This window comes from Perna viridis, chromosome 8, assembly GCF_037379345.1.
Source record: "Perna viridis isolate PV_CMFRI_1.1 ecotype Kerala chromosome 8, ASM3737934v1, whole genome shotgun sequence".
NCBI classification, from domain to species: domain Eukaryota; kingdom Metazoa; phylum Mollusca; class Bivalvia; order Mytilida; family Mytilidae; genus Perna; species Perna viridis.
Genome location: NC_142452.1, coordinates 4,576,924 through 4,604,573, shown reverse-complemented (window position 1 = coordinate 4,604,573; position 27,650 = coordinate 4,576,924). Strand labels below are relative to the sequence as shown.

Genomic DNA, 27,650 nt, shown 5'->3' with positions numbered 1-27,650 from the left:
TATATACGCATCTGATTTCAACTTAACTATTACTAACGTTAGTTTCTTTAACATTCCTAGATTAATTGTGCATGTTAATGGTCTTGAAATTAACATTTTTACCTCGTATGAAAGTCCGGTATGAATGATTGATTGATTGTGTAACTTTCATAATAATTTACCTAAACACACAAATCTGTAATGTTATTTTACTATGCTTAAATAATAGCGATTAATGATTGATTCATTTAACAGTTCGAGTGGACCGCTCGAAAGTAAAAGTGTAAGTCTTTAAATCGATCACACACTGTGGTCATGAAGTAATTGTTTTAAATTATAAATACAATAAGTGATTTTTGATACTTCAGGTACAATACAGTAGTACTGGAGACTTACTATTCCTGTGACCATTTACAAATGTGCCTCTTGCACGATATGTGAGGTAAGCTAAGTGTTTTGTATTCTTGAGTTTTTGCTTTGCTTATGTATTTGCTTTGCTATGTTTTTTACGCTTATTGTATGCACTAAATCGCTTATACTCTAATGCTGTTGTTTTGCTCTTTAATATGTTGGATTAGATAATTTACCATTTTCTTATAATTTGCTACATTTGAATATGGAGTCAAACTACATATTTAGCTAGTTGGTTTATGCTTCACAAGCAGATTGATGAAGCCGTAAATTAAATTTACTCAAAAGTTACACTTTTCCTATGATATGTAAATGTACTAAAATATACATTCACACACATGGTTAATTTTTATGTTATCTATATGTGCAAGATGCTATTATTTATCTTGTGCTGTGTATTGAATATAACTGTATTTTATAGGGCATTAACATTATTTGGCAATAAAGCATAGAACCCTAGAGATTAGAGTTTACTTCTATCAACCCCCTAGAAATAGAGGTTGTGACATGTATAATACATCATTACAAAAGTTCTACGATATCATATGTCTTACCTAATAAACTTCTCACCCAATGTTACCACCTTTGGCTACAGCACAACTTTCAATTCCTTGTTTATTTTATATTTGATGATAGCTTCGCTTTAGTTTCTGACTGCGATAATCCATGCGTTGTGGCCATTACAAATTCGAATACAATACAAGCTGTAGAGTAACCTGAACGATAACTCATACCAGCATTTTTTTAATTGCTTGAAAACTTCTTAAAGTTAAGTAATGTGAAGTTCATGAATTCTGAATTGATAAATTATTGTTTTATTGCCGTTACAGGTCACAGAGAGTGATGCAGACGGGGATGGCGTCATTACCTTTAGATTAAGACCCAGGCAGTAAGAGAGTTTACCATAAGTAACACCTGCATAAATGATGTGGAGGAAGAGTTTTGTTTTCCTATATATTTACATGTACTTTGACTACCTTTCACTTACTGTTATACGATTAAACCCATTCAATTTACTTTACCTTTATTAAGATTGTTTACTAATTATTTCAGATTTTAATCGGAAGGCGTTATTATATGTTTAGGTGAAATAAAGTATTAAATCCATATGAAAGTTTGGGTTGGAATTGTAAGAACAACATAGATTCTTTATGACGTTTCAATTTTATAACAGTCTTTTTTTTACACCGTGTTAATGTGTGAATGCAATAAAGACAAAATATACTAGTGTTTTTCAGTTTATAAGAAAATTATTTGTCGAAGGCTTCCACGACCTTTCCAATCGAACGAAAAAAATCATATCTGTTTGTATGGTCCCCTATTCCACACACACACACACGATATGACGAAAATTTGTCGAAATATTTTTCTGATGTCAGGATTAATCACAGTTATCACATTCGATGATATATCTACAGATATAAACATAAAAATAAACCTACAATTTAATATATAAGAAAAAAAAGCAACTGAAACATGAAAAAGACGAGTATTTCTTAGCAACGTTGACCATATTATACACAAATTGTCGGCAGTAGTGACACATGAGGTAGATATATCATCAAAGATGCATTGATGTATGTTCGGAGTGTGTTACTAGATGCATTACCCCCTACTGCAAGCAACATGTGTTTAATTATACAGCATACCGTTTTTAAAATACCATATTTTTATGAATTTATGCTTGACCTTAACGAAACATTCGAGAAATTAACTATGGTGATATTGTTACAGCTCCTAAAGTAAAATTAATGTCAAACTGGAATGAATTATACAGGTATTTCATTCCAGTTTGACATTCATTATATCTAAGGAAATGTGCATAAAAATCACGGGGACTTGAGGTCATCAGTAAGATCCATTAAATGGTCAAAAGTTGTACTAAAATGCTGTTTTAACAATTTATTACATTTTACTATCCATGGCCCACCCCACCCCAATAAAAATAAAAAAAAACAAAAAACGACTGGATCATCAATCACAAACAACAGGAAATGACATTTTTTACACATTTAGATGTAGTACCAAGTCTGAAAAGTTTATAGTATACATGTAGTTGTCTTTCTTTGTCATTGTATGATAAAAAGTTCTGTTCGAGAAAAATGCACAGTTCAGATGAAGTGTGAATGAAGGCTAAACTTTTTATTATGCATAAAAATTCAGTTGAGTATCCGTCTGTCTGTCCTTTAGTCTACAGGCGTTTTTCATTTCAAGGATTACAGGTAGAGACTGCTAATCTTGAATTAATCGATCGCTCCAAAAATACGTCATTGACGCAACGTATGTCTGGAGCAGTCAGATTGTTTATTGCAATGGAGTTTGTTTCTTTTTCTCTCAAAGGGCCATATCATCTTTTAAAGTCTTTTCTTTGCGTTTGTCGGTGTCGTCATCGTCGTAAAATATCAGCTCCTCCCATACCCCTGGGTCAAATTAAACCTGGGGCCAATAAAACAGCTTCTTAATCCCAAATTAAACCATTTTTTCTTGGAAAGTGCATTGGCATGAGGATATGAAACTTCGCTTAGGGACGCACCATTTAACTTCCGCGGGTGGCTTGGTTTTTATCTTTGGTTGTTAAAAATATTTCGATCCTGACTTTGGAGAAAAGATAAATTGGTAAGGAATAGTAATGTGAATATAAAAAGAAGAATAAATAATTCGGTTACATGCATTGAAAAGGTACACATTTTTGCGCACTGGGCGCAAAAAAAAAAGATTCAAAAGAAAACCAAACATCCCTGAAAGGTTAATGGTCAACTCCTCTGAAACCACTAAAGTAATTTGAAAACAATTGTACACCATTGATGCATACCAGATGATCGCAAATCCTTTACAACGATTACTTATTATTTTTTTTTGGATTCGTCAAATTAGCACTGTGTCTAATCGACTGCGATTTCGCGGGCATCCTCTAGTCAAAAGAATGTAATCCAGAAACAAAGACCTGACATGGAAAACAGACATACACAACAAAGAACTTAAAGTAACTAGAATAATACAAAGTAACAAAAGCAAATGAACAACTTGGACTCCACTAAAAACTCGGAGCATGGAACAGATGCCCCAGTAAGCGTCCTCTGCTTTTCCAGAAAAAAAAACTCGCCGAGTTGCTCATAGTCAAGTCAGGGGTAGACGAAAATTATGACACGTTGAACAAATCAGATTTTATAGCGCACATCGATACACCGTAACGATCCACGAGTTCATGATGACGACCATCAAACTTCTGTAGTGATGAGTTCAATCTTGTAGCAACATAACCCTGTTCCAGAACCCCACTTGTCAGAAGTCTAGCGCGATACAAAAAGTCTGCGAAGTTTCGGCAAACTCCAGAAGCCTAATTGTTAGATGTCATAAAATATAAATTGATTAGTTTGGATACACGATACATCGTGGAAAATCAACAAACATAGACTACTAGTATTTAGAAAAAGGAAAATAAAATAAAACAATTCTATTTCTTTAGAATATATTGTGTGTCTATTTTGGATGGTTGTCTGTTCACATAACGCTATTTTACGTTTCCGGAATTTGGGGTCTGTTCCGATTTCCGAATAGAATTTATGTTGAGCTTTTTAACTATCGGTAGCGGACGTATATTTTCTGTTGTTGTTGCTTCCATGTTTGTGTAAAAACTTAATAGAAATATTCATCGCATAACTTTTGCTTGTATCCAATATAAATGTTCCCATTGTTAAAACTATGTTAGTTCTAAGATTTATTATTTATTAATTTATATCTACATATTATTTATTAATTTATATCTATATATATACGCATCTCTAGAATCGATGCGAGGTTGCAAATTTGCTATGCAAATTTGGTCGCTCCCTCAACGGGATTCGAACCCCTTTTCTCTGACAACACCGCCTGCATTAAGTCCAACGCTCTAGACCACTCGGCCAACTTGGCTATAAAATATAGCTTTCGTTAACCGAGTGATACTTCCTCGTAAGTAAATCTAGAGCGCGAACATTAGCACACGCTTTAACTGAATGGGACAACCTCTGATGATATCGAGTAAGACAATAGAGGATCAATAACAGTATACAAATACAGCCACACCAAGTATATAATACATATCTAATGGGGTGAGGCAACACAACCATCTTACTTGCTAGTACATTACTATGTAGATACATTTCAAGATCAACATAGTATGTTAATACAAGGATGCATACATATATATAATCAAGTCTAAACTACACCTCAACTCTAGAATCGATGCGAGGTTGCAAATTTACGATGCAAATTTGGTCGCTCCCTCAGGGGGATTCGAACCCTTCTCTTCTCTGACATCTATGGCAACTCTGCCTGCACTAAGATATATAGAGTCGTCACATTCTGAGACGTTTGTATATATATATACACACACACTGCTCCATCGGATCAAATTGATACAGGGAAGATAACGGAAAGTTATAGAAGAGTCTAAAAAAATCCCAACGACGTTAGAACTGTCAAATTTGCGAAGCAAATTTTGGGTCGTTCCACGTGGGTTTATTGTATCGTCATTTTAATATAGCGTTTTTGTTATGTTCGGGCTTAGCAATTTGAGACGTTCAATGTATAAGATGTTCAAGTTTTGTTTTGAGGGTTTCATCGTCAGAAAAAAGACCATAGTTGGTAAGATTCGACATTTTATAATAATAGTAGATAGTTTATCAGTTCAAACAAGTGTTTTTCGAATTCATCTATAATTTAGTCTAAAAGATATTTCACGTAGTCAAAATATTTGTTTTTATGATCGCAATTTCATTATTTTGTGAAGACTATATTTATGTGCATGAAAAGTCTTGAATATTTTAATATGATTTGTTTATGAAATTATCTATTCTATGTGTGAAGAATTATGTGTTTTTCGTATATTGCATTTATGTTTAATTTATGTATTTTCAGAGAATCGTAATTACTGTAATAAACATAACGGTTGAAACTGCAACTACTGAATTGCGCATACTAGTTATTTTCTGTTGGAATCCTCAACACCCATCGATAGAAAAATATAAAATGGTTGAGAATTCAAACTTATGACGATGTGCCAGGAACAAACGTCGTTCGAATCACGTGGCCGGTGATTTGCAAGATGAAATTTTGTTATTACTCTTCGTAGAATTTTCAATCAAATTGAATTTAATTCAAACGTTTCAACCTCCCCTGTTCATGTTACAAAAACCTGGTCTTTTTAATAGACAGTAAGGCGGGCTACCTCGGTGATGCGGTTGAGCGTTGTGTTGAACAGGAGATTCATTTTTTTTCCAAGGTGGTGTACATCCAATCCCACATTTGTCATTTAGCTGATTATGGTTGCTGCGTATTTGAAAGTGTATGACAATTGACTGTATCACTGAATAACTGTTTTATATTTGAATTATCAATAAAGTTCTAAATCGGTGAGATTTGTCTCGCTAAGCTGATACATGTATTTGCATTTTTCGATGAGATCATTCTCGCTATGGTAATTAATCAACTGATTTAAAGTACAGGTGAGAATTGTCTCGCCGAGGTGAGTGGTATGAATTGTCATACAAAGCGCGACAACTCTGACTCAATTAATTGAAACATCCCCAGAATCAAAATCACTTTTAGATGATTCGTTTTTAAGACAAAACGAAATTTCAGATTCTGACGAAACTAATACTTCTGATTCACACAGGCTTCCCTTTCGTCAGTCTACGGCAGAAAAACTAAAATTGTTTTTCCCGTTTCACAAAATATACCGATCTCACATTTGTCACCAAAAAGTGATACCCACAAGATAACAGACCAACATTTTGGATGACTTTAAAAAAAATGCTACTTTGCATGGGCTAAATGAATATGACGATAAACGCATGATTGCCGCCTTCCATTTTCATCTCCGGGAACCCTCATTGACGTGGTACATATACAATATATATTCAGTGTCCTAGCATATCGGAAATATGGGTATGAGGCTGCGAAACGGGGTTGCGCGAAGCTTTGCCGAGCCATTTACCCCCGTTTCGCATCGAGTAACTCATATTTGCTAGGACACTGGTTTTGTATTTTGTGTATCCTGCCAATAAAAAAAATATTGGTTTTAGTATGTTCTATGTAAAACCGCCTTTTTACGTGGTTTACAAAAAGTACCCCTATTTCGCCTCTAACGACGCAGCGCGAAGTAATATCCTAGCGACAGTATGGGTATGCAAATCCGTGCGAGTCTGCCCATTCATTTAAACAAAACATATTCGGGAGAAAATGCTTTCTGTATTTGTAACCTAAATATTTTTTTATAAATGTAAATGACTTTAAAATTATTTTAAAAATATTTTCTTTGTCATTTCAAGCCGAAAAATGATCCTTATACAACACCGGTTACGGAGTGAGTTATTTCTTTTTCGCATAACAGACGACGCACTTTCCTGAAGAAATTGTTGACAATGAGTTCGTAATTTTATGAATTATTTTGAACTTTATATCCTGAAAATTACATATTACAATATTATAAATGAAAAAGGTACTGTTTTACACCTGGGTAAAAATGTCAACTAGTCCTGTCAAACGCTTTTACTTACTGTATCATTACGTCACGAAACGAGTCATTCATGCATGGAATTCGGCGGTGGATGCATGTAAACATTAGGATTCTGGATGTGCAACGTCGCACCATAAAGCATTGAGTTAACAAGCTGATTTGACTGGGTCTGAAGGACTGAGAAGGCGGCAAATGGCGTGACATCTGACTGTGAGACGGACGGCAAGTGCCGAGGCTGGTTTATGGTTGTGGTTACGGATTTGGGTTTGACAGTGTCGCGGATATTTCACGATATTTATTTTCCGATAGAGCACTGTAATTGTTGAAGAGAGCTCCAGTGAAGAGAAATATTACATGCAGAAAACGTACAAAATGTATGACTGATTTCCTCAGCGACATCGACACGGAGGCCGCCATATTGTTTACAGTTTCCAAGACAAAACGTAGTTCCCACATTATTCTAAAAATAACTGCCCAATATCGATTTACAATATTGGAAATGCAATATTAGCAGAAAATGCGTACTTTGCAGGTTAAAACTCTATATGGGGCTCCAACAAAATTCTTTGGAAAACCGTACGCAACTTTTCACTGAAAAGTTTGTTTCACTTAGCGGTCATAAGGGCCAGTGTTTTAATTCACAATGAAATTTTCTAAAATCTTGTTTTATCACCAGGCAAAACGGAAACGATTTTTCTTGTCAGGTACACGAAAAACGAAATTCCTAGGAAAGCCAAAACATGAAATGCTCACTAAGATGTCAGTGCTTTGCCTGAGCAATCGCCTTTTTGTGCAGGGTTACCTAAAGATATGCAGTCTGCACTCACCTCAGCAAAAATGGTAGAGGTATGTGAGTACCGAAAATATGATGACTTGATAAATGCAATTGGGGTATGTAAGCCAAAATCAAACAGAAGTGGTACTGGTCAAAGTGAAATTGAAGACCTTAAAAGTCAAGTCCAATCACTTAGCTCGTCAGTGACAATGAATCTGGTAAGAATGATTTGCCTGGTAGTAGAGATCAGTCCAGTGTTTCGCACACTAAATCAGAGGTTTCTGAACTCAGAGAGCACTGCCAGGTTCAAATGCTTACCACATTTATTTCGTAGATGAACACTAAAGCAACATCCCAAAATATACATGGTACCCGTCCTCGGATTGGTAGGGACCAATGTAAGGGGCGAGGTCACCAAAAAGGTCGATTGTAATAGGAACGGCGATGGTGACAGTTTTCCGTCTGCAAAATGTCAATTGTGTATGCAGAATGTGTCGGCACGGTTTTCCGATGTATTGTTTGCAAGAGTACCATATCACGTAACTAGGTCTACAGGGAATATGTGTTCTCATATGGCAAAGGGATGTTGGTGGCAAAGTCGATGATAACTGTACCGCTCAATCGTAACGTGCCAGTAAAATGATTATATCCAACAAATGAGTTCATAGTTATTCCAAAAGGTCGTACAATCGCGGAATTTAGTCTTTTGAATAACGATTATGATAGTTCAACATTTTGCGATGGAGTTCCAGAAGTGCAACATATGGAATTGAGAGACGATGTTGCTGACATGAGCAGCACGGATAATTCAGGAATGCGTGTTATGGAACAAGTACGGGAAAGGGTGGACAATTTTTCGGAAGTACGGTCTTTGCTCAAAATACCCGAAAACTTCGATAAACCACAAAGTGAAAGGCTTGTTAAGTTCTTGCACGAAAATTTAGACATGTTTGTTACAGAGAAGAGTCCAAACCTTGGTTTCACTCGTATGATTGAACATGTCTCAGAGACCGTATCGTTTACCTCCTTACAAGAAGAAAAATTTGAGGGAACTCCTAGACAAATTGCTGAACAAGGGAATTATTGCTCCATTTCAAGAAACCGAGGAATTTTGATCACCAACCCTATAGTGCTCGTCTCTAAGCGTTCGAAGACTGAATCAAACATATCAGCACAAGACTTAAGGTTTTGTTGTGACTACCGTTATCTAATTCTTAAACCAAAGATTTCAAGTATACAATTCCGGACCTACAAGAATAAACCGAGTCAATTAGTGAGATAGTTCCAAATTTCATTTCTTCAATAGATTTATCATCAGGGTCTAGCAAAAGAGTCGTGTCAATATACAACTTTCAATACATGTTTCGAAACTTATAAAATTTTTACGGCTACCCATGTGACTAAAAACAGCACAAATTACCTATGGATAATGTCTTGCGTGGCTTGAAATTTAAGAGTTGTCTGTGATATTTAGATAATTTCCTCGTGACATCAGAGACATTTCATTAACATCTGATTGAATTGGAAGAATTTTTCGATCGTTTTTAAGCAGCTGATCTAAAGTTAGGACCCAAAAAGTGGGTTTTTTTTTCAGCGTCGTCATGTGTATTTTAGGGCATCTGATTTCGAAAGACGGAATTCGACCTCCGCCAGGTCGCATAAAAGCAATCACTGAGTACCTTCCTCCTAAAACCATCAAGAAAGTACGCAGGCTAATAGGCCTATTCAATTGGTTTAAAATTCATTCGTAGTGGAGTGTGACCACCAAAGCCCTGAAACCGCTGTATAAAAAGCAATTAAAAGGGGCTATATTTGAACAATGGATCGCAATAATTCAGTAGTTTACTTTTGAAATTGGGTACAAGAAAGCCAAGGAAATGCAAGTTCCCGATGCATTGTCTAGATGTGAAAATGAGAAAGCGGTCGTCGTAGAGAGCCCTGTTGAGGATGATCCATATTTCCCGTTCATTCCAGACAAAATTAATGATCTGTATGATGCCGACACATACATGTACGAATCTGGTACATGTACAGAGACGAATCTAGAAAAAAAAATTCTTGAAAATTGCACATGTCGGCGCACCTCATCAAGCTCATTGTATGGTTCAAACTGGTAGTGACAGTTCCGACACGATGAGTAGTGCTAAAAGTCATGGTAACGATGAATCTCTTTTGGGCGATATAGCGCACTCGAACAGACCACAAGACCACGCACAAACAGCCAAAATGACACTTGTAATAGCGAACGGCAAGAACAAAGAATGAATCTCTTGAGTGAAGTGAGACTCGACAATCGGAAAGAGAAAATTAGAACACATAAACTAAAAGGCGTACTACAAGAACAATTAAAAAATCTGGTACGTTACAGAGACGAAAACTTTGACAACTACTTTTTATACATTTTAATAGATCCTGATAGGTGCAGATATACCGTAGATGTATTATTCGTTGGTATTCTCACCGTATCAATTCATGCTTCTTGCTCATACACTGGAACGATGGATGTATCATTCACGTGTAACATTACAGTATCAAAACCTTGTTCATAGCCTTTGACGGAATGTGTAACCCCACCATATCAACGCATTGTTCATAGCCTGAGGCGGCGAATGTATTATACACTTGTAGTCTCACCGTACCAATACCTTCTTCGTAGGCAAGGACGGTGGGTGTATCAATTCCATGTACCTTCACCGAATCACAACCTCGTTCATAGCCTGGAACTGTGGGTGTATCATTCACGCTTAACCTCGCCGTATCCACACCTTGTTCATAGCCTGGAACGGCGGGTGTATCATTCACGTGTAACCTCACCGTATAAACGCCTTGTTTATAGCCTGGGACGGTAAATGTATAATTTTATGTATTACCTCACCGTACCAATGCCTTCTTCATAGCCTGGAAAGATGGATGCATTATAACTTGTAATCTCATTGTATCAATACCCTATTCATAGCCTTGGACGGTGGATGTATCAATACCGTGTTCCTTCACCGTATCAACATATGTTATCGCCATGGATGGTGGATATTTCATTCACGTGTAACCTCACCGTATCAACACCTTGTTCATAGTCTGGAATGGAGGGTGTATTATTCATGTGTACCTTCACCATATCAACGCCTTGTTCATAGCCTGGGACGGTGGATGTATCATTCATGTCTAACCTCATCGTACCAACGCCTTGTTCATAGCCTGGGAAGATGAATGCGTTATAACTTGTAAACCCACCGTACCAATACCTTGTTCATAGCCTGGAACGATGGGAGTATAATTCAAGTGTAACATCATCGTATCAACGCCTTTTCATAGCCTGGGGAGGTGAGTGTATCATTATGTGTAACCTCACCGTATCAACATCTTGTTCATCGCCTTGGACGGAGGATGTATCATTCACGTATAACCTAACAATATCAACACCTTGTTCATAGCCTGAAATGGTGGATGTATCATTCACGTGCACCCTTACCGTACATTGTATCAACGACTTGTTCATAGTCTGGGACGGTGGATTTACCCTTCACCTATAACCTCACCGTATCAACACCTTGTTCATAGTCTGATACGGTGGATGTATTATTCACAAGTAACTTCACCGTATCCACACCTTGTGTATAGCCTGGGATGGTGGATGTATCATTCACATGAAACTTCGCCGTATCAACACCTTGTTCATAGGCTGGGACGGTGGATGTATCATTCACATGTAACTTCACCGTATCAACGACTTGTTCATAGCCTTGGACGGTGTATATATTATTCACTTGTAACCTCCGTATCACCACCTTGTTCATTGCCTTGGACGGTGGATGTATTATTCACATGTAACTTCACCGTATCAACACCTTGTTCATAGCCTGGGGCGGTGGATGTATCATTCACATGAAACTTCGCCGTATCAACGACTTGTTCATAGCCTTGGACGGTGGATGTATTATTCACTTGTAACCTCACCGTATCAACATCTTGTTCATAGCCTTGGACAGTGAGTGTATCATTCCTGTGCAACCCTACCGTAACAACATGTTTTTCATAGCCTGGGACGTTAAGTGTATTAAGTGTAGTATTAATATGGCATCTCACCGTATCAACGCCTTAGTCATAGCATGAAATGGCAGGCGTATCATTTTAATGTTATCTCACCGCATCAACGCCTTATTCATAGCCTAGGACTGAGGGTGCATCATTCGCTTGTAATCTCACTGTATCAGCCTCTTTTTCATAGCATGGGACGGCGGATGTATCATTACTGTGCAACTCCATCGTATCAATACCTTGTTCATAGCATGAGACGGCGGGTGTATCACTCCCGTGTAACCTGGCCTCATGAAAACCTTGTTCATACATAAGACAGCGGGTGCATCATAGCGTAACCTCACTGTATCAACTCCTTCTTCAATGTATACTGGAGTATAATGATGTAACAAAACCTGTGGTAAAACATGTCAGTATGTTTGCTTATTTATTTCTAAGTCTAGTGCTTGTCTCGTTGTATAGGTATCATGTTTCTCGTGCATTTTCTTGCTCTTCGTGTACATTTATATTTTGGAACTCAATCTGTCTTCAAATGTATTTTGAAGTTGGTTCTAATCCTAGTGATGAGGAGTTTATCGTTACAAACCGTGTGTATTTATAGATTTGATTAAGTATATTGTATATTTTGATAAAAAAAAACAAACAAACAAACAAAAAAGACAAAAACAAAAACAAAACAAAACAAAACAAAAAAACAGCAAAGAACTTAAAAAAGAACAGCACAAAAAATATTTCAAAAAATTGAAATCATACTTTATGAACGACTCAATCAAGCAATATACATTTATATTTAATGGTATAACGTTATAAACAAAGAGGTTTTTAATACATTATTCTACTTGCAATTTAAACGTTAAGTGACCTTCAACGGATTGTTGTCAAATTCGGTTAGTCATCTGAAGTTAACATTACCAACGTGACAAGTAACAGACACATGGCCGGTAAAACATGTTATAGTTACTTAATAATTGGTCAAATTATTATCTAGAAAATTACCAAACGCCAAATGACGTCGAAATTGACCGTAATTTAAACTTAAAACAACTAGTATGATTGATTCAATCAACCTAATATCAATTTTAGTTTTGTTTGACGTAGATTCTGACCACTAACCCTGATTGAAAACCCAAATATTACGGGTATCGGAAGATATTCTCGTCAGAAACTGATAACATTACTCCACCCTCTTCATGTTATAATGAATAAAGTGTCCCTTATCATCCGGGTACTCCAATTGGTGATAATTAAAACAATCGTTTAATTATTAACAATATTTGAGATTGGACCATTTTTAAACAAACGAAACTAATTTTAGGATATTGTCAGTAGTGAAGTAATGTATAAAAGCCATCAGCTTTCTGGTACTGTTACAGACTGATTGATAGACGCAGGAGGAAATCGGAACTTTGGAAAACGTCTGGAGAAAGTTGAAACTTTGGAAAACGTCAGGAGAAAGTTGGAACTTTGGAAAACGTCAACGAAACGGTAAGTTATCTAATCCACTACAAAATAAAAACAATATATTAGAGACTACCACATTGTACATAAACACGAGTACATATTTGAATGTACACTTCATGATTGATTGACTGTTGGTGTTTAAAGCCCGAGCAGCAATAGTTCAGCTATATCCAGGAGACATACAATTCAGACATTAAAAATGAAGTTTTACCAAAGCCGCAATTTTGAAAATGGGTTTTTGACAAAAAAAGGTACTATTTTTTTTTTACGTTTTAGACTCAGATAAGCAGGAAGTTCTGGTTTTAGAATTTATCTGGTAATATTAGTTTAAAACATTAGGTGTTTTCGAAAAAGATATTTTCAAAGTTCTTTATTTTCTTTAATTTACAATTTTTTTTTCCAACCATGAATAATGTTTTAAGCGACTGCTATTAAAGTAGTCTTAAACATACATGTATATGTGTTTAGAGTTTTTCCCCCTAGTAACACGATTTTAATCCCAATAAACATCGCAAAGCCACATATCTGGTTCTACAGAACCAGATATGTGTAAAGTTTTATTTTGGTGAAGGTACATGTACGTGTATGTGATAATACTTTGAGCAGATTTTTCTGTGTACATATTTTTCATCAGATGTCCCTGTTAGGACGTACAAATGTAGGAATCATGTTCAGCAAAAGGCTTTTATCTTTGGTTCTGGAATTTTTAAATATTACTTTTGATCTGAATACTTCCATTAAAATTAAAGAACGGTGTACCTCGTTTGATACTGGTGGGATTTTCGAAAAGGATAGAAACGATTTTTTACCAGTTTATTGCCATTAAAATGCAAATACAATGAGATTTTCAAAACTTCTTTCCCAGCAGGATATTGATAACCTAAAAAATTTAGCTAAATTTAATAAGATAATTTTAACGAAGGTCGTACATGTGCCTCCAGGTTAATTTCAATATCTGCAATTCTATACTCATGCAATTTATATTACTATATCAGTGTCTGAGAATAAAGTAAAGTGATGACATGATAAAAGTAGATTAGAAGTAGATATGGAATATTCATACCCCCACAAAGAAACAAAACAAAACAAAACAAAACAAAACAAAAACAAAAACAACAAAATACAAAAAAGAATGACAACTTTAGTACGAATTTGAGAAAATTTAACATTTATATTTTTCAAAGTGCCTCACAACATGCAGTACAGTCAATGTACAGTACGAAATATTGATCACCTTAATTAATTTTAATTATTCCTATACCTGCAACTTACACGTGAATCACAAGTTGCTACAAAGTCAGTTTAACTACTACTTTAAACAACATAAATAACAAAATCGTGTGCAGGTTTCATAAAATTAAATTCTTTTTTATATCTTACAGAAAAAATGTACAAGAAAATGTTTGTAGCCATGATGATCTGTCAGTTGGTTATTGCTGTATCCGCCACTTGTCAACAAAACTGTAGCCGTAGGTTCCAAGGTCCTTATAACAACTGTCTGAAGGAAAACTCACCGTCGTTCTGCATGACAAAAGTATCCGCCTTTGTTGTTAAGTGCTTCCAGCTGTGCAGTATGAAAAACGGGAAATGATTCTGTTTCCTACGTTCAGACAACGCTGTTTTTTTCTAGACTGATACATTATCATGTAATTCTTTTGAAAGGGTTGATGACGACGAATGTTAGTTATATTCAACAAAGTATTTAATCAACAACAATATTTTGACGAACACAGCTGAGGACAACGTTCAAAGCAAGCATGCACCAGACATAGATTCATTTTCAACGGACTTGAATTTACAATTATTATTTTTTTGTTATTGTTCAACTTTTATCGTTTGTTATATTATATATTTTAGTTTGTTTAACGATTCTCTTCTGGAGATAATCTTTAAGTTATTTATTTTTGTTATCCATTTGATTTGATGCATTGTTGAATGATGACAAGAAGTAAAATTTAAGAATAAAATTTAGTTCTTCGAGTAATATGTAGACAAAAGGGACACAACTCCCGTCTGATTGATACATAGAGCGTATTACTGTTGTATGCACTATTGCTATGCCGACGATGTACAATGAACTTGTAAATAATTTCTCTATACCAATTCCTACATAAATACCTTGTTGAAATCCTGTACACGGCAGCAACGGAAGATGGCATATCAAAGGAGAATATATGAAAAAAAAGTAATAAAAACGTCTCTGGTCGTACACCAATTTAAGTTTATTTCCATCAACAGATTTCAAAATATACTGGGTCCGTTGAAGTATATATAGGGTCAAATGTACAATTACTAATGTACTTAGTCCTCATAAGTTGAAATCATTTATTATTACCGTACATGCTTTACAAATACGAACCATCTAAGCGACTGGTGTTTTAGATACAAACATGATAACGAATAACAACATACGACTGGTTGTATCGAACTGTATCAAAACATGGTAAAAGTGCTGACTCCCGAAACAAACTTGATAAATATCTTGGCTATTTGAACAATCATTGTGTGTAGAGCACACAAAACATTATGAATAATATGTATACGATACATGTATATAACTGCATGCAAAACTTTAACATTAATTCTCTGTACAAATATCACAATTCATGGAGTAAAAAATATGTATGAATTTATTGTACTGACCTTCGACTAGAACATGAACTGCTCCCGTTCGAGTTCCAATAGAAAATCTAAACACTAAATGGACCAATACCAATACGGATGAACAATGTAATAATTATAAGTATATGGAAGTAAACCAGTTGAAGTAAATATTCACAATCAATTCATAATCATAGAGTAAGTACATGTGTTCTCATACATGGATAAAATGATTCTGTTTTTATTTGACTATTTTAGGTGCTATGCTTTTGTCTGAAAAGATTCTTTTGGCAGTAAGTTTGGAGGATACATTTCGTAACGCACACAATGAACTACATGTACTAATTGTCATATCAGTCGGATACTATGTCTAAGACTTACTGTTGTCACAGTAAATAGTGCAAACAATCTTTAAAGTTACGACACGTGTCGTTTTCAAACCCTCCCTGTGTAAAAATTTTGGAATTTTTAGTTATTTAAGAATATGTATTATTTCTACTGTGAGAAATTAACTTTCTAAATTCATCTCTAACCCACATCAAATTTCTTAATACTTAACACTTAAACACTTGATACTGGCTTGATTCATTTTTCTTCAATTTACATGTACATATAGTTATAGGATAGATTTTTTTCTTTTAACAATAATTACAATAAATGTGAAGTAAATGGGTTATATAATGCACCCCTTTATGTGTTAAAAAGGCTCCTACAGTTCAAATAGAGTACGAAAACAAATGATTCATAAATCATTAAGGGTTTAGAATTCGGATAAAACGAACTTAAAAAGGAGTAAAAGTGACGATAATGTATTAAATGGCTACGGAAAATTTAAATTGTTGTATGGTTTAATCTACTTGTGTTAATTTAATTACCAGGATTCATTGATAGTACTCATTAATTGTTTAGATTTTATCATCCTTTTAACACAATCGTGAGATCTGTATTAAAAATTAGCGATTTATAATGTTACATAGAATGGAACAATATTATACCAAAAACATAAAAGTGGGGTGGGCCAAGATATAGATGTAGACCACCCTGTGACCTCCTATGTAGACAGGTAATAAATCGGCAAAGATAATGGAGAATTTTATTGTTACTAAACTGAAAGTCGTTATATATATGATATGTTTCAACAATTTAAAAAAAAAATTGCATAGTTCAAATTCTTAAAAATAATCTTTTGTCATTATTGAGAAACAAAACATAAAATAAAATTGTCCTCATGTTGGATTCTTTATATTAATGGGTAGGGAAGAAAAATATCTTTTGATTGCATGTTTCGAAACTTAGTATACGAATAAATCGAAGGAAAAATGCAACCGAAATTTTAATATCTTCATCGCTGGAATAATACGATCATACTTCTTCCATGCGTTCTTATCTACTTAACTGATCTGAAATGTAACATCACTTTGTAAAATCTATATATTTAAGAAGAATTTTTAGTATTTGTAAACCATTTCAATCGTTAGCAGCATGACATATTACACAGAAAGAAAAGACTACGTAAACAATTATATTATGTGGAATAGTAACTGTAGAGAACAAAAATGCTTGTAATTATATATACTGTAAGTAGTTATGAAAGAGTCATAGTATCCCAACTTTCTCTTGAGAAGCAGACACTGCTACAGATTGTTTTTTCTAGATTTTGTTAACATTTGGATATGAATATTATCAATTGGTAAATATTTCAACCGCCACTGACGATATACCAAACACATTAACATAAAATGATACTTATTTTCAACACTGTATATCACAGGAAATGCATAATCTATCTTTTTTGGTTCTGGTTATTTTGTGCTATAAATAAGTTTCGATTACCAACTTAACTTAATTACTAACTTATTAACTTCGGTAATTGGTCTCTCTCAAACAATTCTATAATGGTTTTTTTTCTTTTTTTACATTTTCATACATATGTTTACATACTAATTATTTCTCAATGATCATACCGTATTTGAAGTCTTAATTAGCAATAATCAACATCACTGCTAATTATGCAGGCGTATATGTTATTTGTCTGTTTTGATAAGGACACGCTCCTTCAAACAATATGTTACTAACAATGTAACCCATCTGCTAGGTTTGTAATTATTATCCGACTTGACTTGGAGTATGCTCGAACTACTTACACTCTAAAAACATACTCAAACGGTTATGTTATCGTCATGTTTGATAAAAAGACAACAGATTGTTTTAATATCATCATTCAAATACGCAAAGCTTTATAGAATATTCACTACTACTTGACCCAGAAATATCATTTTTAATATAGATATTATTACAGAAACATGGTTTTTCAACACAACCTCAATGCAGTGGCTTCCGGAGTTCAGGCACTGTCGCTGCTGAACAAAATGGTAAGTATTGAAATTACTTTAAAAGCTACCTTTCAATAGTTTTTTCTTGCTAAATAGTGCATTTTGAAGTCTTAAACAATTAATCTCACTAATATGATGTATAATATATATATATAGGGACCATTTCGAATATTTTACAAAGGTACATGTATGTTAGTGTATAATGTCTACTCAAGAGATACTTTGATTATATATATATAATCCAGTGGTATTTATAATAAAATAAAAACTCTTTGTATAATTATTAATAAAATTTCTATCGTTAATTCACAGGTAAACGAGAAAGATGGTCGTCAATTTTTGGAGAAGGACGACGTCAGCGATATTCTCAGACACCTCTCCTCTGCTCTACTGTCAACCGAGAGGAACAATCTTGACAGCTGCAATCAAGTAACCTCTACCTCAAGCATTCCGGTTCAGAACAACATCAATTGTACAGAGTATTTCAGCACTGACGGAAACTTGTCGAGCGATGTCTCGCCGATGTCAACAGATTCCGAATCATGTGACAGCGAATCAGAAGCCGACATGGACTACCAAGAGGAACTGTTATCCAGGATGCGGTATTACGGACAGTACGAGAACTCCATGCCATCAACACCAAGCAAAAAGCCACACTTATCAGCACCTATTTCAAACTCAACACCAGAAGCATCGTCGACAATGATCGAAGACTGTACACAGTCAATGCTGAGAAATAATCAACGACGAAAATCTCGCTCCGAACCTCTCGCATCCTCGACAATGATGGAAGACCTTCTGGCAGAAGTACAATGTCAGACTGAAAGTGATTCTGACCAAAGTTTTGTTGTGTGGTCGATTGAAAATACAGAGACTGCATCCCTGAAATACTACTACAACCGATATTTTGGTTTACACGAATCCGACCTGAGCGATTCCGACTCGTCCGAAAGTGAACTATCAACTGGGTTGTGGATGCACACTAAAGCTGATCTATCGACCTTATTTAACGCAGATGACAGTTTTACTTTGTCGTCGGATTCAGAGATAATGGCTTTCGATATGCTGAACGGTAACGGGACTTTGCCTAGGACCAGTACATGCACAGATCTTGAGAAAGCTGCGGCTGGCAAGAAAGAGAAAAAGAAATCGAAAGGAAAACTCCCTGGTACAAAGCTTTGGTGGATGATTAGAAGTATCAAAAAAAGTTTGACAAAAAAGACAACTAAGTGAAAATGCTACTAACTTTTCAGTAAAAATAGTGCTATTGTATTCAGGAATTTGTTATTATTGTTATTTAAACTTGTACGACAAATAAAATGTTAAGAAAATAAATCAGTTTGTTTAGTTTTAATGTAAGGAGCTATTAATATTATATAGAAAATCACATGAAGCAAGTATAATTATTCTTCACCCACCCCTTATTTATATTCATGTACAATGTACACGTACATGCGTGTCAAGGCAAATCATATCCTACGAGGCCATAACAAAAAAAGACACGAGATTTCGATGTCAATCAATGAAAAAACCTTAAAACTTGAAACAAATTCAACAAAAATAAAATCCACATTTATTATGATAAATAATTAAAGTGCTGGGGCGCTGAATTTAAAAAAAAATATATAAGTTATCCTTTCAGCTGAACAGATCTTTCAGAATACTAAATTGACTCAAGACTTTCATATATTTGACTATTTTCGTCTATAGCAAACCTAGTTAAGTACTTTTCCGTCTAAGAATTTGGCATAATGTATACGAGGTGTGGCACATGAATGAAAAAAAAATGTAATAAGTAACTCAAATTACTGACATTTAAAAAGTTATGAATGCCATTTCTGCATTTATGTAACATTTTGAATAAGATTTGTGATTTTTTTTACCATGATTTACACACTGCCTGTTGCTTACAGACTTGTTATACATTTCTACCTGTCTATAGGAACCAAGCATTCAGTAAACATAAGTATTAAGAAATAGAAAAGAAAGTAAACTCGTTAATGTATATGCAGGAAAATATTGAATCCTATTTTTCAAGTGAATACATTAACCTAACTTTTATGTTTTTTTTTCTGGTAGATGTGAGAAAATTTAATGACTCTAAAGCGAAAGGATTCTCAGATTGCAGATCCTTTATGTATGATTCAAAACGGAGGGTACAGACAGACCAGTTCGGCTTTGTACCATGGCATGTGTGTAAAAAGAAACCATCACTTACATGACTTGAAAAAATGTAAATAATTAATTTGCATTAATATATATGTGATTCTACTGTAATAAATACAAGGATTTAGATACAAACAAACACTAGTTTGAATACGTAGAAATAAATCGTAGATGATGAATCTACATAAAGAGACATATCTATAGATGTTGATGACTGAATGGACGATTACATACTTACATGTATTACAATCTTGCTTTGAAGACGGTTACTTTAAATTTTATTACTTTCAGATGGTTAAATGCATTTCAGTTTTTAATCAAGACTGAAATCATTTAAACATTTATCGATATACATTTGATCGGGTTAGGATAACTATGTCACGATGAATTTGTAGAAGGATGGAAGTTAATTTCTACATTGTTTTAGTTTTTCTAATTACAAACATAAGGTTAAGCAAAACATGGTATGGTCATGAGTACTGGAATAGTAGATATGGTGACTATGGAATAAGTTATACACCAGGTAAATAAAACATTTTTTTACTCTCTTTCTTCTTCCTTCTGTCTTTGTATGGAAATACCGACATTGTTTAAATAGAAGGATAGTTGTGGTTGTCATATTGACCACTATAAATTAGCGCCGTATGAGATACCTAGATTTGATTTGGCTTTCCAAAATAAAGAGAATAAGATAAAAAAAAAAGTTTGAGTCAAAGTGAACTTCGCAGCAATAAATTAAGGTATTTACAATTTAGTTTTTGTTGTTACAAAAAAATATCCATCATTACTTAAGTTTATAAAAACAAATAGTAAAACACTGTTCATGTACAACTTCACATCTTGAAAGTAGATATAGTACGCTTGTGTTAAAACGAGAGTTTCTTCGAAACTGAAAAAAAAACGATGTAACGTGTTACAAGTACCGTATAACATTTATCACGGTGGAACTGTAAAGCCTTACACATGGAGTAAATAGTGTACCATCTAGTCTTAAATATGCATGGTGTATTGAGTGTATCATCTAGCCCTAAACATGGTTTAGCGAATATACCATCTAATTAAATATGCTGTATGAGTGTATCGTCTAGTCCTAAACACGGTATAGCGAGTATACCATCTAGTCTTAAATATGGTGTATCGAGTGTACCATCTAGCTCTAAACATGGTGTGGCGAGTGTACCATCTAGACATAAACATGGTGTAACAAATGTACGATCTAGCCTTATACATGGTGTAACGATGTAATGATGTAGTCTTCAACATTGTGTAACGAGTGTACCATCATGCCTTAAATATCAAAGGTTTATCGAATGTACCATATAGCCATAAGCATGGTGTAACGGGTATATGATACAGTCTTCAAAATTGTGTATCGAATGTTCAAGTAAGCTTTCAACACAGTGTATCAAGTGTACGATTTAACCTTAAACATGGTTAAAAGATGTACCAGTTGTCTTCAACATGGCGTATTGAGTGTATCATCTACCTAAACTAAGGTGTATCGAGTGTATCATCGAATATATAATCCAGTCTTCAACACTGTATATCAAGTGTATCATCAAGCTTTCAACATGATGTACAATAAGTGTATTACGTAGCCATAAAAAAGGTGTAACAAGTGTACCATCTAGTCTTAACCATGGTGTATTGAGTGTACCATTTAACTCTTAACATTGTGTAACGAGTGTACCACTTAGCCTTTAATATAGTGTAAAGAGTGTACCATCTAACCTTAAATGTAACGAGTGTACCATCTCTTCGCTATCAAGGCGTATAAACTGTTCTATCTTGTCTTAACCATGCTGTAATTGGTGACCCATTTAGCTCTAAGCATGATGTATCGAGTGTATCTTCTAGTCTTCATGGTTTATCGAATGCACCATCCAACCTTTAAGTTTCTTGAGTTTCGATAGTACCACATTGCCTTACATGTAAATATGGTGTTTCGAGTGTATCATCTAGTCTTAAACATTATGTAACGAGTACCCTATTACCGATTAAGCCCCCACCCGTAGTACCACATAGCTTAAGTTACAGTGTAACGAGTGTAATACTATCATCTGGCCTTCAATATGTTACAAGGAGTGATTACAACCATTATAACGGACAGTGCATTATCATACGGAAAGGCATTATAAATGTATTTCAGACAAATTCTTGTACATACGTATGTACATACAGCCTTAATTTGCATCGTAAACACTAAGGACACACATGGGTGAAAATGTTACTCTTATGAAATGCATGTAGACAAGTAATAAAATCCGATGAAAAGACTGAATACCAAATTCAGTTGTCATACTATCCAAAGCCTATTCATATATAATATGCGATAATATGTGATTTTAATCATTTTAAATTAATGTCTTTTAAAGAACACAATTTTGTCAAGTTATATCGTTTCATCACAAAAGAGTAGCAATAAAACTTTTTTAAGGTTGTAACATTTTGAAATCATTAAAGTATAAAGTTCTTGATGTATGAGAAAAAAAATCTCCGAAGTATACACAGATCAACATTCAGTCATGCATGAATTTTGTGACATAGCTTCTTATGTTGAGGATTTTCTAGTTAAACTTGGCTAATAAGTTTCAGGAAAAGGCAACTTGTATAATGCTTTACGCGAATCTGATATAAAATTTTATTTTTTCAATTTACGAGGGATACATGTACAACTAACGTTACTACTTGTTACAATAAACCACTTACATACTGATCACAATGATTTAAATAAAAATGCATATATAATCTTTCCGCAGAAACTGTTTGAGGTGGAAAATTGTCCCTTGTGTTCAAGTTTACGAAAAATAATACAGTGTATACTCATAGGCATGTCTTGTGCATCCATATTGTTTGATTTTGCTATAGATTAGTCACAATGTGCATATCTTTTAAGAACCTCAATGAAGTACACCCAATGTAGGTTTCTCTGGTAACTAGTAGTAGGATAAACCGAAAGTCGTAAAAACTCGTAGTTTTTTCTAAATTGAAAACAAACAAACAAACAAACAAACAAAGAAACCACAAAACAATATACAAAAAAAGCAAAAAAAAAAAAAAAAAACAACAGCAACAAAATCAAACACAAAAGCAGAGTGCAAGTTTCATCAAGAAATGTATCGGCCTGAACTTTCACACACACGTGTACTTAATATTACAATGCCGTCTATGCATACTCTGCAAGAACATATGCATTTAGAAAATGTGCCCCCTCCATATTCTGTAAATTGTTTATCAATACTTGTTATCCTTCTCGGGCTGAAATACACGTACATGTAGTTGATATGCTACATCCTAATACTAGGTAAACTTCTTAAAATTCTCCATAAGAAACCCCCACAACATGTTAACAACTAGATATATTTCCTTTTTTATTCAGATGACACAGCAAACGGGTTGTGGTCGGAGACTGTAGAATATATAACCGATTTACCTACTCAAAGATGTGCCGGATGTGATTGCGCCGAACTACATAGTAACAGTATATTACAAAACTGTGACGGTAGTGTGTAAGTTTGGTTTTGTCATAATCCATCACGATACATTTTAGTGATTGTAAAACTAAAGGGTTGGTACATGTATGAAATAAATTTCTTTTTACTATTCCAAGAGACAACACTGAGTCAAAACCTTGCTAGATGCTGCCTGCCCTGAAAAGCACACGAGGAAATATTCATGTGGAAAAATGACATAGAAATAGGCCGAGTTTGTATCTAATTGTTGAAGCATCTACATGTACATACATGACATTCCGTCGTATTGATTCGATTTCGTATACTTTAAGTATTACCAGTGAATATTTATTTATGAATAAGGTTTAGTATTTACACGTGAAATGTTACAAGGAACTTAACAGATTGACTGTAGAAGAAATCTTTATTATAAGGTTATTTCGCTTCATTGGAAAGTTCAGTACCATTAGATGTTCATTTGAAATGTCACAATGACCATGTGTTATAGTTCGTCCTGTACTGATAAAATATCAAAGTGACCTGGATGAATAATTAAACACAGCAAGTCGATTTATATCTCTGTGTTAAGTACATTTTGTTAACCCCTGGGTTTTGATACTTAATTATCAGCTTATAGATGTCCAATACAGTTTGAATTATGACATTAAATATATCTTCATCTACTTCTCATTAATATATGTGCAATCATGTATATCATGTAGTTAAATTAGAGGGGGGAAAGGGGGGGGGGTTAACAAGAGGAACTTGAGCATCCTTTGATACTTAGTACATGTATATGCATTATATCTTGGTATTTTGTTTTTTTTCTTGTCAGATTTCGTCATCCTTATTCGACTGTGACTGTTTACCACTTTATATTTTGTTATTACATGTACTTAGTCAAATAATAAGTCTTTTAAGCAAATGTAGTTTTCCTGAAATCTTGATAAACATTTTTACTAAAGAAATACTATATTGATTGTGTAAGGATGGATTACTTTAGATACGTCAGTCACGAAAATTCTCTATTTACCCCAGGCTCAAGCTTTGGTATTATTCATAATTTTCATCTTAAAATGTGTTGTTCTATGATCTGTTAGACAATGAAATAATCTAGATGCCTAGTTTTCGACATTGTCTTAGGCTTAATTGAAAGAGGTCTTATGATATTCCTTTTGGATTTAAGTGGTTTGTCGAGGAAGCATGCAAGTACTGAGATAAATCCCAGTTTCGAGCTTACTTTTGTCTTGTAACTAACTCTGAAAAGCCTAAAGTTTCTTTAATGTTGCCATCTTGTGTTATATATTTCATATCACTATAAAAAACGAAGCTTTGAAAATGTGTGCTCAACGTTAAACATTGAATCATAAAATGACTTTAATTCAATAATATGATATATCATAAGTTTTATTTTAAGATGTGACGAGGCGTGTCTTGAGATGTGCCATAAGACATATCTTCAGATACTTAGACAGAAAACTAGGCTCATTACAACCAATTTTCCATTTCTACTTGCAGTGAAATTGTGTCTTATTCATTCCAAGAACTCAACAATGAAACATTTGCACCTTCAACGTCTTCTATGTAAGTCTTACAATTACGTTTATTATAGTTCAAATATGGTCTTAAATACCCTTAATGTTTTAGTGTAGCACAAGCCTACTTTTAGTACATGTCCATGTGATGATGTTTTAAACCATGAAGTAACTAACACGTCTAGAAATAGCATGTAACATCCGGGTCTTGAAATTTGAGGATACACTCATAATACAAGTACCTTAACATGTACAAGCAAATTCATGAGTAACCAATTATCCTGGTTTAATAAAAAAAATTATACATTAATACACAATGAAAAGTATGTAGCAAAATAAAATTATGGTGTTGCAAGCAAAATCAGATTACCATACAGATTTCTATAGAGTTCGTCATTCTAATAGACTACGCATTTCAGATTCTTCCATGCCTGTCCTCCGTTTAGTATAGCCAAAGATACATTCAATCATGTAACCAGCTTGACATCGCTGTAAGTTATTCAAAAAATATGTTGTCTTTTGAATTGAAAAATTATTTTTTATGATACATGCGCATGCTGTCTGAGAATGTTTATCTAAAATTGGTTACTTTAATTGTGCCTTAGACGACCGAAAACAATTTAAATACAAGCTGAAGGAAAGTACTAGTATTCAAATGTGCCTTTGTTTTTTCTTGATCCTTTTTTTATTTAATCGTATGAAGAGATCACAAAACACAAAAATGGCTGAACAAAATATTTGACGGCGAAAAAAAGAAATATTCGTTAATTATGTACCATGATTTGAGCTCCATAGATATTTTAGGCAATTTCTAATACGATATAGATACGTGTATAGAAACCATCGGCAATCCAAACGCTTTTATATTCCAGAACTATAAAGGACTGTGCCATAACTATGATGCCATATGTAGATTACTCACCACTAATTATATTGTAAGTTATATAGCAGTCTTGTGGATATTGATTAGAACGAGTCCAAAAGTATGCCACTGTATCATTAACTCAGAAACTTATTTAAATATTTTTGTTTACCATAATTATACCCATTCACAAGGCAGAGTACACAATTTGTACTCTCTCTGAGTTTAAGTGACTTACCAGGATAGATCTTTAGAGGACTACCGGACAAGCACATAACATGTATGAACAGAGAACTATTATCTCCATTGAAGCAGTAGAAAGTGTAAAAAAATAATCAGAACTACAAATCTAAGTGGTAAAGGCTAAACAAATAAAACATAAAAAACGAACAATATTAAGCTGAATCCGAAGGAAATCTCATTATATGTGTTTGTCAAAACAAGCTATATTTGTCGGGACGGAGCGCCAACGATGTCAGACATATATGTAGGAGGCCTGTAATATAAAAATGACTCAAAATTGTCGTCTGTAATTGGACATGCGATTGTTTTCACTCAGTCTCGCTTATGACTCCACCCATAACAAAATATCCGTGGCATATTAACAAATTTGTTTTCTTTTAGTACAAATAGCTCCGTCCACCAATTGCAAACCCCAAAAAATTATATTATACAATGGTTAAACATTGCATACTTTTTGTATAATGCCATTACAGGAATCTGATAGAAAACAAGCTAAACATTGATTCTACATATAACGGAAAATTACCAGCTTCATTAGAATACTTGTAAGTACAAGATTCTAAAGTCATATTTGCGGGAGACGTACACCTCGTACATATAGAATATCCGATATAGTAAGGATATATGGTTTACATCGATCTAAATAAGTCTTTTAAAACTGTTTAATATTCAACAAAATTTAACAAATATGTGATCACAAATAGGAAGGATTATATAAAATGGATTTAAAATACCAAAATAATGGTAACTGTAGGATTTACAAATATTATACAACCACTCATTGAATCAAGAAATGATACATGTATGTATTACGTTATAATTTCTTCTAGCCATAAGTTTAGCTATGCCATTCACATTTCTTTAAAATGCTATTGCACAAACAAGTCATTAGTGAAAGTTTATTTTTGTATTAGGGCCCTGACGAGAAACCAGTTTCATTGGTTTCCAGACGAATTTATCAAGGGAGACAATTTACGATTAGTGTAAGTATCATTGGATTTAATACATATAATTGACATTTTGATAAAGCTATCATTTTTTTGCCAATATTTTATGAACACTATAATTTAATATATTAAGTAACAACAGATGAGTATATGAATATAATAAGTGACCAGAATGCATTTGTTTCGGTCCTTAAATCTGATAAATTTTAGGTAGTTCTTTATTCAAACATTTACTTGTAAGACCCCTTTAAAACAACATTTCCATCACCTTGATTTGAATTATGAAATTCTGTCTATATACATATTGTGATTTTTGGCACGTTAAAAGTAAATTGGCTCTCTGTTCGAATT

The 27,650-nt window shown here is 34.1% G+C and overlaps 2 protein-coding genes and 3 long non-coding RNA genes across 5 annotated transcripts in view; all 5 read left to right on the top strand.

The window, feature by feature from the left end:
- The window catches only part of LOC148609025 (uncharacterized), a 36,779-nt gene extending 35,157 nt beyond the window's left edge, over positions 1 to 1,622 (top strand). Inside the window, exon 4 of the long non-coding RNA XR_015924819.1 lies at positions 1,221 to 1,622. This is a non-coding gene — a long non-coding RNA (uncharacterized LOC148609025). The remainder of the gene's footprint in view (positions 1 to 1,220) is intronic.
- Positions 48 to 889, top strand: LOC148609026 (uncharacterized). The gene is made up of 3 exons (XR_015914568.1): positions 48 to 262; positions 348 to 421; positions 812 to 889. It is a non-coding gene; the product is annotated as an uncharacterized LOC148609026 (long non-coding RNA).
- An 11,311-nt stretch (positions 1,623 to 12,933) lies between the features above and the next one.
- On the top strand, positions 12,934 to 15,140 carry LOC148609024 (uncharacterized). The gene is made up of 2 exons (XR_015914630.1): positions 12,934 to 13,184; positions 14,543 to 15,140. It is a non-coding gene; the product is annotated as an uncharacterized LOC148609024 (long non-coding RNA).
- A 2,107-nt stretch (positions 15,141 to 17,247) lies between these two features.
- Positions 17,248 to 19,408, top strand: LOC148609023 (uncharacterized). The gene is made up of 2 exons (XM_088540507.1): positions 17,248 to 18,133; positions 18,407 to 19,408. Exons 1-2 carry the CDS (start codon positions 18,065 to 18,067, stop codon positions 19,325 to 19,327), a joined length of 990 nt encoding a protein of 329 aa, XP_088396633.1. The 5' UTR covers positions 17,248 to 18,064; the 3' UTR covers positions 19,328 to 19,408.
- A 1,187-nt stretch (positions 19,409 to 20,595) lies between these two features.
- Positions 20,596 to 27,650, top strand: part of LOC148609022 (uncharacterized) — a 60,073-nt gene continuing 53,018 nt past the window's right edge. The window contains exons 1-7 of the mRNA XM_088540506.1: positions 20,596 to 20,783; positions 23,640 to 23,769; positions 25,231 to 25,296; positions 25,667 to 25,738; positions 26,120 to 26,182; positions 26,826 to 26,897; positions 27,267 to 27,335. Coding sequence (XP_088396632.1) covers positions 20,660 to 20,783; positions 23,640 to 23,769; positions 25,231 to 25,296; positions 25,667 to 25,738; positions 26,120 to 26,182; positions 26,826 to 26,897; positions 27,267 to 27,335 — 596 coding nt within the window. The 5' untranslated portion in view covers positions 20,596 to 20,659. The remainder of the gene's footprint in view (positions 20,784 to 23,639; positions 23,770 to 25,230; positions 25,297 to 25,666; positions 25,739 to 26,119; positions 26,183 to 26,825; positions 26,898 to 27,266; positions 27,336 to 27,650) is intronic.

Excerpts from the sequence above, each read along its gene's own strand:
- LOC148609023 (XM_088540507.1), top strand. The coding sequence starts at position 18,065 with ATGGTTTTTCAACACAACCTCAATGCAGTGGCTTCCGGAGTTCAGGCA. Across the intron at positions 18,134-18,406 it reads TGTCGCTGCTGAACAAAATG|GTAAACGAGAAAGATGGTCG; the intron begins GTAAGTATTGAA and ends GTTAATTCACAG.